Below are 11,108 nucleotides of genomic sequence, written 5' to 3'. Positions count from 1 at the left end.
ACTTCGAAGTCGATTGCTGCTTTCAATCCCACAATGCATGCTTTGTATTCAGCTTCGTTGTTGGAACACTGAAACCTTAATTTGACTGCGATGGGGATATGAGTTCCGTCTGGCTTGACCAGGACTGCCCCAATTCCATTTCCCTTTTGATTTACTGCTCCATCGAAATACATTTTCCAACTAGATTCTTCATTGTCGCTCTCGGCTTCAGCAAACAAAATGGCTTCATCAGGAAACTTTGTCTTTAGCGGTTCATAGTCGGGCAGAGGGTGTTCCGCTAAGTGGTCAGCAATGGCTTGTCCTTTTATGGCTTTTTGAGTGACATAGGTGATGTCGAACTCAGATAATAGTAGCTACCATTTTGCAGTGCGTCCTGTTAGCGCCGGCTTCTGAAAGAGGTACTTCAAGCGGTCCATCCGAGCAATGAGCATAGTTGAATAGCTAAGCAAGTAGTGGCGTAGTCGTTGTGATGCCCAAACGAGGGCACAACACGTCTTTTCGAGTGTTGAATAGTTCACCTCGTAACTTTTGAACTTCTTGCTAAGGTAATAGATGGCACGCTCTTTTCGACCTGTTTCATCATGTTGCCCCAGTACACAGCCCATGGAGTTTTCTTGCATAGAAAGATACATCAGTAAAGGTCGACCTGGTGTAGGTGGAACTAAAATCGGTGAATTAAGCAGATATCTCTTAATCTTGTCAAAAGCTTCCTGACAGTCTTCATTCCATTCTTTTGGCTCATTCTTCTTCAGTAGTTTGAATACTGGCTCACATATCAGAGTTAGTTGTGCGATGAACCGACTAATGTACTGAATTCTCCCTAGGAATCCCCTGATCTTTTTCTCTGATTTGGGTGGTTCCATATTTATGATGTACTTCGTTTTAGCTGGATCGACTTCGATGCCTCTTCTGTTGACAATAAACCCTAATAGCTTCCCTGACGTGGTCCCAAATACACACTTTGCCGGATTAAGTTTTAAACTGTATTTCCTTAGTCGATCAAACAGTTTCTTCAAGTTTACCAGATGATCCTCATCGAGATTGGATTTAGCTATCATGTCGTCCACGTATACCTCTATTTCTTTGTGGATCATGTCATGAAATAAGGCCGTCATGGCTCGTTGGTATGTTGCCCCAGCGTTCTTGAGACCAAATGGCATGACCTTATAGTGAAAGGTACCCCAAGGTGTAATGAATGCAGTCTTCTCTTGATCTTCTTCCGCCATTTTTATCTGATTGTAACCCAAGAAGCCGTCCATGAAGGAGAACATACCGTGCCCTGCTGTGTTGTCGACCAAAGTGTCGATGTGTGGTAATGGAAAGTCATCTTTAGGACTGGCTCTGTTCAGATCACGATAGTCTACACACATGCGCACCTTTCCATCTTTTTTTGGTACAGGAACGACATTAGCGAGCCACTCAGGATAGGTGGATACTGCGAGAAACCCTGCTTGGAACTGCTTTATTACTTCATCTTTGACCTTAAGTGTCCACTCTGGTTTCAACCTTCGTAATTTCTGCTTGACTGGCTTGCTTCCTGATTTGATAGGTAACTTGTGAACGACTAAATCTGTGTCTAACCCGGGCATGTCTTGGTAGGACCATGCGAAGACATCTTGGTACTGTTGTAAGAACTTTGTCATCTCTTTTTTCTGCTCGATTGTTAATAGGGCTCCGATTTTAACGATCCGTGGGTCATCTTCGGTGCCTAGGTTCACTGAGTTTGTATCCTCTATGTTTGGCTGAACACCTTTCTCGTGACGTTCTATGAGTTTTTTGATTTCTTTTAGAGGATACTCAACCTCTTCCTCTAACTCTTCTTCGATTCCCATGAGATTAAAGTCGAGCTCGAGGTCAAAGTCGTATTCATCTCTTTCATACTCTTTTCTGTCACAAGACTCACTCAACTGAGGAAATTCTTTGAAAACCTTAGGTATTTTGAAGATTTCTGAATTTTTTGAATTTTTGAAAATATTTGATTTTTTTGAATTTTGGAGAGTTTTTGATTTTTTTGAATTTTGAAAGATTTTTTATTTTTTTGAATTTTGAAAGATTTTTAATTTTTTTGGATTTTGTGGATTATCTGTATTCCTGAAACAAGATAAAGAAAAATCATGCAAATTTATTAGCAATGAAGGTGAGCCCCTAAAACAGTCTTGTTCTGAGGACGAGGGCTTATTATGGTCCTCGGATAGACGAGATTTTGCTAATGACGTTTTTTTTGGAGGCCGTAGGGATTCTGGACCCCATGGCGGCCTCGTAAGTGATTGGGTACTCCTCCCAATTCTTGAAAATTTGCCCTTCTTCTGCAGGGCGGATAAATCGGGAGAGTGGCTCCCTTGGCGGTTCAGATATGACCATCACTTCTGGGTGACTGTCGTCAAATCCAGGTGCAGGCATTTGTAAGGTGGGTGAAATTATGACAGATTGGATTAATTGATAAAGTTGTTTTAAGAAAATCCTGAATTTCGTTGAGGTTGGATTTTTTGTCTGCACGGAGTTGGGGTTCATCGGCATGGATTGAAGGTTTGTCAGCACGGAGCTGGAGGTTCATCGACACGGAGCCGGAGGTTTATCGGCGCGGAGCTGAAGGTTGTCAGCACGGAGTTGGGGGTTTATCGACACTGAGCCGAAGGTTCATCAGCATGGAGCCAGAGGTTTGTCAACACGAAGCTGGAGGTTCATTGGAACGGAGCCGGAGGTTTATCGGCACGGAGCTGACGGTTGTCAGTACGGAGCCGAAGGTTCATCAGCACGGAGCTGGGGATTTATCGACACTGAGCCGAAGATTCATCAGCACGGAGCCGGAGGTTTGTCAGCACGGAGCTGGAGGTTCATTGGCACGGAGCCGGAGGTTTATCGGCACGGAGCTGACGGTTGTCAGTACGGATCCGAAGGCTCATCAGCAAGGCGTTGGAGGTTGTCAGCACGGAGCTGAAAGTTCATCAGCAAGGAGCTGGGGGTTGTCAGCACGGAGCTGGAGATTTATCGGCGCGGAGCCGAAGGTTCATCGGCACGGAGCCGGAGGTTTATCAGCACGAAGCCGAAGGTTCATCGGCACGGAGCCAGAGGTTTATCAGCACGAAGCCGAAGGTTCATCAGCACGGAGCTGGAGGTTCATCGGCACGGAATCGGAGGTTTATCAGCACGGAGCTGGAGGTTCATCAACACGGAGCTGAAAGTTCATCGGCATGGAGTTGGGGGTTTATTGGCACAGAGCTGAGGGTTCCTCGGCACGGAGCTGAAAGTTTGTCAGCACGGAGCTGGGGGTTTATTGGCACGGAGCCGAAGGTTCATCAGCACGGAGTCGGAGGTTTGTCAGCACGGAGCTGGAGGTTCATTTGCACGGAGCTGGAGTTTTATCGGCACGGAGCTGACGGTTGTCAGTACGGAGCCGAAGGTTCATCAGCACGGAGCTGGAGGTTGTCAGCACGGAGCTGGAGGTTTATCAGCGCGGAGTCGAAGGTTCATCAGCACAGAGCTGGAGGTTTATCAGCACGAAGCCGAAGGTTCATCAGCACGGAGCTGGATGTTCATCGGCACGGAGCCGGAGGTTTATCAGCACGGAGCTGGAGGTTCATCAGCACGGAGCTGAAAGTTCATCGGCATGGAGTTGGGGGTTTATCGGCACAGAGCTGAGGGTTCGTCGGCACGGAACCGAAAGTTTGTCAGTACGGAGCTGGGGGTTTATTGGCACGGAGCCAAAGGTTCACATATAGATTATGAACATGGTTGAGATTGAAAGATTGATCTGGTACGGGTTGTGGATCCGACTCGAAATGGATATGTGTCATGAACCCATCTAGAGGTAGGTATGGGTTGTGGATCTAATTGGAAGTGGGTATGGGTCGTGAACCCATTTGGAACGGATATAGGTTGTGGACCCATTTGGGTATAGATATGGGTCGTTGACCCAATTGAAAGGGGATATGGGTCATGGACCCATTTGGGTATAGATATGGGTTGTTGACCCAATCGAAAGTGGATATGGGTCATGGATCCATCTAGATATGGCATGGGTCGTGGACCCATGTAGAAGTGGATATGGGTCGTGGACCCAATTGGAAGTGAATATGGGTTGTGAACCCATTTGGAAGTGGATACAGGTCGTGGACCCAATTGGAAGTGGATATGGACCTATTTGGATATAGATACGGGTAGTGGATCCAATTGGAAGTGGATATGGGTCATGGACCCAATTGGAAGTGGATACGGGTCGTGGACCCAATTGGAAGTGGATATGGGTTGTGGGCCCATTTGGATATGGTATGGGTCGTGGACCCATTTGGATATAGATTTGGGTCGTTGACCCAATTGAAAGGGGATATGGGTCATGGACCCATTTGGGTATAGATATGGGTTGTTGACCCAATCGAAAGTGGATATGGGTCATGGACCTATCTGGATATGGCATGGGTCATGGACCCATGTAGAAGTGGATATGGGTCGTGGACCCATGTAGAAGTGGATATGGGTCGTGGACCCAATTGGAAGTGGATATGGGTTGTGAACCCATTTGGAAGTGGATACGGGTCGTGGACCCAATTGGAAATGGATATGGACCTATTTGGATATGGATACGGGTAGTGGATCCAATTGGAAGTGGATATGGGTCATGGACCCAATTGGAAGTGGATACGGGTCGTGGACCCAATTGGAAGTGGATATGGGTTGTGGCCCATTTGGATATGGTATGAGTCGTGGACCCATTTGGATATAGATATGGGTCGTTGACCCAATTGGAAGGGGATATGGGTCATGGACCCATTTGGGTATAGATATGGGTTGTTGACCCAATCGAAAGTGGATATGGGTCATGGACCCATCTGGATATGGCATGAGTCGTGGACCCATGTAGAAGTGGATATGGGTCGTGGACCCAATTGGAAGTGGATATGGGTTGTGAACCCATTTGGAAGTGGATATATGTTGTGGACCCCTTTTGGGTATGGATATGGGTCATTGACCTAATTGGAAGTGGATATGGGTCATGGACCCATTTGGATTTGGTATGGGTCGTGGACCCATCTAGAGTTGATGGTGAGGTTTCTCATCACTAATACCACCAGCACATCAAAAATTAAGTAACCATTGCTAACATCCAAGATTCAACAATGGAAAAAAGGGGGAAAGAATCAGAATCTTTATTGAAATAGAATGGAGCTTGGCTTTGAAGTCATGAAATAGAACTCAAATCAATCCCCAACACAGACTCAAGAACTCCAAATCCACTAATCTTTCTGCTACAATCTCTCCGAAACCTCTCCCAAAACTCATCAAATACACTCTCTATTCCTTTTATGTTTGATTGCATGAAAAGTGACTTTTTTATGGAATTTGAAATCCATAGAAAAATAGTGGTGGAAAATAGGTAGGGTTGGAAAATCAAATTCTATTGTTTGATTTTACTTGGATAAAATCATGGGAAAATTATATGAGGAAAAAGAAGAAGGAGAGGAGGAAGAGGAGACAGAAGATGAGAGGAGAGAGAGAGGAAAAAGTAGACGAGGAGGAAGAAGGAGGGGGGAGGATGTAGTGGTGGTGGTGGTGGCGGTGGCGGTAGCAGTAGAGGTAACGAAGAAGAGGGGAGAACATGGTGGTGGTGGTGGTGGCAGTGGCGGCGGTGACGGCGACGGCGATGGCGATGGCGGAGGTAAGTGAGGAAGAAGATGATGAGGAAGATGAGGGGAGAACGTGGTGGTGGTGGTGGTGGCGAAGGAGGTGAGAGAGAGAGAGAAGGTCGCTGGAGATGGTGATGACGACGATGATGACGGCGAGGTTAGTGTGATGGTGGCAGGGAAGAAGAAGATATGAGTGGGGAAGAATTGGGAATGGAAAATATGGGTGGATTTCACTTTCCCACCTATATGGGTGGATTTCACTTTCCCACCTATATGGGTGGGAAAGTAAAATCCATGTTTTGGTGGAATTTTTGATTGAGGTGGAAAATGAATTTTCATTTCCATGTACAATCAAACACTTGAAAAATGTCATTTTCCACCTTATTTTCCATATGCAATCAAACATATCCTAAATTTCCAATCAACTAACCTATGTTGCCATACTGTACAATGTGTTTATCAAAGAACCTTTCAACCTAAGAATATCATATATCAATTGTACAGATTCATATGGTACAGATCCATCCAACCTACATTGTTCCAAAACAATATAAATTACAAGAGAAATGGAGTTCAAAAGAAACCCTAAAATAATCGAATTTTTATATAATGGATCTCTGATCTAGTTTAACTTAAAGAGAGCTCTTCCGAACTTCATATTAACATAGTTCAAAAATGGTCTGAACCTATTATAATTTACTCATAAAAGATAAAAAATCTACTATCACAATCATTTGACCTAAAGAGAACCTTTATCATCGAAGAAAAACAATGAAGAAATACAAATAGATCGAAGACAAGAAATTGATACTTAAAACCATTACTAATCAAGATAGATCTATCAGATATGATAAAACAACAAGATTTACTACAGAGAATGACTTCTAAAAAGATCAAAGACCCATAATTTCTCTAGCATCCATCCAAGCTGTTAGGGTTTGTGCTCTCTCTCTCTCTCTCTCAGAGGTGGGAAATAGAATGATAGATCTCTCTCTTCAAACAATTTTTTGAACTTAGGAATAAAAACCCTAAAAAGATTAAACCCTCACTTGAGTTTGATTTGAAGATTAGGAGGAGAAGTCAAAGACAACGACTGAATCCATAAATTAAGGGAAAAATATGATTAGGTACTTGGAGTTGAGATCTTTCGGGAAAACCCTCAACTTTGCTCAATCGTGCATATTAGGGCAAAAACGACTTGGAACACCCTATGTTTGACGGAGTGAAACGACTATTCAAATTTCTCTTCCACAGCGACAATAAAGTTGTACGAAAACAGAGTCATCTTTCATGGGACGACTGATAAAGGCTGTCCTTGAAGAACCATTGCTTTGGTAAGTCATTAATACCGCTATTTGCCTCTTATGACGTGGTGAATATTTAATCGTAAGGCTGAATAGCTTAAAGTTGACTGGTTTGGGGGATAAAATTCAAAGATCTTCAATTAGAGATTGAAAAAATGGGCATTTAGGTATTTTCATTAGCTTGTGAGAGAAGACCCAAGTCAAGGGGCAATGCCATCGGTTCAAAAACATAGATTGTCACAAATATTCACCAAAACAATTACATGTCCCCCTCAACCTCAGTCTTATCCAATAAACAAAGGTAAGTGATCTCAGTACACTCTTCAACCTAAAACCAAAAACCTTTCTAACTCAATCTCTTCCCCAAACCAGTCATTTCAATCTCTTGGGTAAACATTTTTTACTTTAAATTTCAAAAGTTTAATCTAGTTTAAGTTTCAAATTAAAGAAAAAGATAAGAATTTTTCAAGTAGAAGGTGATGAGATTTTTTATAGAAACTTTTAGGATTTTATATAAGGCAATGATCAAAACAATGGATTGAGGCTGAGTTAAAAAATAAAAATTAATTTTCTATAGAGGTTGAAGTGCTTGAATATGATTGATTTTAGGAAGGAAAAAAAAAAGTTCAGTTTTTTGCTTACAAGTTGAAAATGAGGGTATTACTGTCAATTTTTTTTGTTAGTCTATAAGAAAAGAAATGGTCAAAAGAGCATGATATTAGTTTGAAAACAAATGTGGGGAATCTCAACTATTCACAAAAGTGTAGAGAGGTGTCTAATGACTATAAAATTATTTGTAACTCGGGTTTTCAGTCAAAATTGAGAAAAAAAAACACACTATATCATCACCAAGAAACACTGCTCAACAATAAAAATAAATAAAAATTAAAAACAATAAGAAAGCTTTATACTAACAGCCGAGAATTACATAGTGAAATTCACTTCAAACTATCTATCCTTGGAAGAAAAATAAAGACCTTACCCTACACCTAACTTACAAATTGACACAAAGTGTCATTTGCACACACATACCCAAAAAAATATATATACATATTATAAAACAAAGAAATATAGATTATTCGACAAATTCCAAATGTACTTGATCCTTCCAGTGATTAAATTATACTAATAAGATTGTCTTTGTTGATCAGCTTAAACACATTTCTTCCATTTGGACAATTCTGAAATGTACGCACATGTGGGATTAAGGCATTTACAAGTTGTTTGTAAAGATCATAACGTTCCCTCTGGAAAAAAAAAAAGCAATAATAGCTTTTGCTTTAGAACTTAAATCAATGTGCAAAGTTAATGAGGGTAAATTGAAAAATCAGAAGAGGAAGCGGAAAAAAATTACCTTTGTGATCTTTAGTGCTCTTTGGATCACATAGTTCCCGTATGGATGTCCGACTAATTGATCCAATATTTCACTGAAGAGGAGATCCACAACCACAAACTCCATTCCCATATATGTTAAGCATTTCTCTACGACGTGACTACCATGTTTCTGGGTGGAAAGCTGCGCAAAGTTTCCTTCAAGATTTTTGCATATAATTCCAATGATGTATGGGTTCTTGACATCAAGGACACTCTGCACTACATAGTTCCTGTAGGAAAAAAATAATTAAACGACCAAAGAAGTCTAGGAAGAAAATCAAATTTATACTCGAAATTGAGTTTTATTTATAGAAAATGTGTTTAATACCCGTAAGCATCCTCCGAGAGAAACAAAGAGTTGTTTGATATCTCCATTAGAAGTTCTTCCCTGTGGGGACTTGGTATGATTTTGATGACATTGTTGAGGGTGATGCAACCCTGTTCATGTGTGGCCAATTCAATACAATTCTTGATTGCCTCAATGTATATGTACTGCAATCAAATAAGATTGAGCTTCGAAAATTGGTTAATGAGACAAAAATGAGTGGTAAGAATATTAGGAAACTAAAATTACCTCGTTTTGTCTATAATCAAGGTGATTTAAGCAATACTCGATCAAATGGAACCCTGTTTTGCTTTTCATCAAACATTTCAGTCCAGGCACTAGGGACTCCATCACATAAGGTATTAATCCTTGATTTAGTGTTTTAAGCCTTTTGATGAGCTTCTGAACAGAACATGTTCTGTGTGAATGTGGGAAACCATTAGTATAATATGATCTCTACGCAAGTATTAGGTTAAAATATGGAAATAAATAAAAGTTTTGGTAAATATATGTAACCAGATGCAATTTAAAAATATTAGAATTTATCCGGTTACGCTAATAATTTTTTTTACACAAATGGCTACAATTGTACGGTTCAAGTTATAAATAAACCTTTGTACCCCTTTGGTTTTATTAGAACGAATGTAAGATATACAGATAAATTTACACTTCAATTTGTACAATTTAATCTGCTTGTGTAAAAATTTATTTACATAACAGGGTAAAAATTCTAACATTTTTATAAATATTTCACATCTTATTTGATCAAGTAATTTTTAAACACTTTTATCAATCTACGTAAAAAAACTCGTAGAAACAAATAAGCTATATAAGATTCATACCCGTATTGATCGTCTGCTACGATGTAAAGACCTTCTTGTGTTGTGAGTTTGTACACAATCCTTGTTATATCAATATAGTTGCAGAATTCGAGTAGTTTTTGAAAGAAATAATTCCCGACTTTGTCACACATAATAACAAATATGTAATGGATAATTCCATCGATAATCTTCTCTATGCTTGAAGGGCATCTCTCAACCAAAATTCTCTGCAAAAATTGAGATCCGATTTGATTCTCAGCCATCATGACTATGTCACTCCCTTGTAGTTCGTCGAATAAGCTCAGGTCTCCAAGTAGGAGTTTATAAACCTTTTCATTCGACCAACCACCCAAATCCATCAGCTTGTACACAAGAAATCGATTACTTGAAACCTCCTCCTCAATGGATCCATTGGATTCAATTCGTGTAAAACCTCTATAATTCAAAAACCTAGTTGAAGTCAAATTGTTTCGTTCCATGGTTGAATTCATGGGCCTAGACGAATTGGGCGTCATTGGAACCGGACTCGTTCTTTCTGTAATCCTGTTTCGATCAAAAAGGTTTGGTCGATTTCCAAAAAAATAGTCATTACCACTACTAACCCGATTCTCAGGACCACCAAGATCATATCCCATACCATAAATCGGAGAATCTCCAACCGGATAAGTAAAAGTATTGTTCACAGAGTTACCTCTACCACGAATATTGTAGGTCATCGGAGCTGTCAATGTTCCCTGAAATTGCCTGTTTGGCATGATTTCGTGCTCTACTGATGGAATTTGAGTCAAACCCGACAACCCAATTTCTGAGTTTTGAACCAAACCAGCTTCAGAACTTGAATCAAAATTGGTTGAATTGATCGGTAAATTAGTACCATGAGCAGGAACATTGTTGTGACTGCGACACCAAAGATTTTGAAACATATGTAGAAAGTCGTTGTAGTCCCGAGATTGATTAAAGGTTCTTGACTGAGAGGGCGAAGATGGAAGATGGCCATGGTCCTCCATGATTGTTGCTGAGAGGAGAGAACAGAAGAGAAGGGCGAGAGAAGTTGATAGAGGGCAAGTTTGAGAGGGAAGAATGTATCTTTATAATACAAAGTTTGTTTTCCGTTTTTTTGGTGGGAATGGGATTCCTAGTGATACTGCGCTACTACTTTCCTACTTCTAAGACGGTACTTTTTTAAATTTCCGTTATTTGCTTGATTTTGTTGTTTTAAGTCTCCCAAAACTTTCCTAATTTCATATTTTATTTTTTTAAATTATTCGTTAAAGAATTCAGGAAGAAAGCATCGTATTGTACTGCAAGTGGAATTGAGTGATTCTTTTGAAAATGGAATTTTAGTAATACCCCTTTAAAAATGGTAATATTTGGTTTACCTCCCTGCAAATTAGGGGTACACGTTGGATCAGATCAAATTGAGAACCGAACAAAACCAAAGTCTTTTGGACTGGATTGGTTCGATTTTAACATGATTCAATTCAGTTCTAGATTGTAAAAAAAAAAAAAAAAAAAACAATTGATTTGGTTTAATTCCGATTTAGGGGTATAATAGAATCGAACTAAACTGAGAACCGAACCAATATATGTATATTTATTATATAATAGTTATATTTATTTGAAAATAAAATAAATCCAAAGACAAAACGTCAAACTTATCTTT

At 40.2% G+C, this 11,108-nt stretch overlaps 1 protein-coding gene across 1 annotated transcript; it reads right to left on the bottom strand.

Annotated features, from left to right (window-relative positions):
- Positions 1-8,244: 8,244 nt before the first annotated feature.
- LOC147382376 (putative pumilio homolog 8, chloroplastic) lies at positions 8,245-10,542 on the bottom strand. The gene is made up of 4 exons (XM_086428905.1): positions 9,467-10,542; positions 8,874-9,042; positions 8,628-8,791; positions 8,245-8,529 (listed from the first exon to the last, which is right to left on the bottom strand). Exons 1-4 carry the CDS (start codon positions 10,450-10,452, stop codon positions 8,253-8,255), a joined length of 1,596 nt encoding a protein of 531 aa, XP_086285031.1. The 5' UTR covers positions 10,453-10,542; the 3' UTR covers positions 8,245-8,252.
- Positions 10,543-11,108: the final 566 nt, after the last annotated feature.

The sequence above is a fragment of the Akebia trifoliata genome, chromosome 16 (genome assembly GCF_017979445.1).
Source record: "Akebia trifoliata isolate Shusen 1 chromosome 16, ASM1797944v1, whole genome shotgun sequence".
Lineage (NCBI taxonomy): Eukaryota > Viridiplantae > Streptophyta > Magnoliopsida > Ranunculales > Lardizabalaceae > Akebia > Akebia trifoliata.
Note: the sequence above shows the minus strand (reverse complement) of the source record. Positions and strands in the feature narration are given on the sequence as shown.

Excerpts from the sequence above, each read along its gene's own strand:
- LOC147382376 (XM_086428905.1), bottom strand. The coding sequence starts at position 10,452 with ATGGAGGACCATGGCCATCTTCCATCTTCGCCCTCTCAGTCAAGAACC. Across the intron at positions 9,043-9,466 it reads GTAGCAGACGATCAATACGG|AACATGTTCTGTTCAGAAGC; the intron begins GTATGAATCTTA and ends ACATTCACACAG. Across the intron at positions 8,792-8,873 it reads TTGATTATAGACAAAACGAG|TACATATACATTGAGGCAAT; the intron begins GTAATTTTAGTT and ends ATTTGATTGCAG.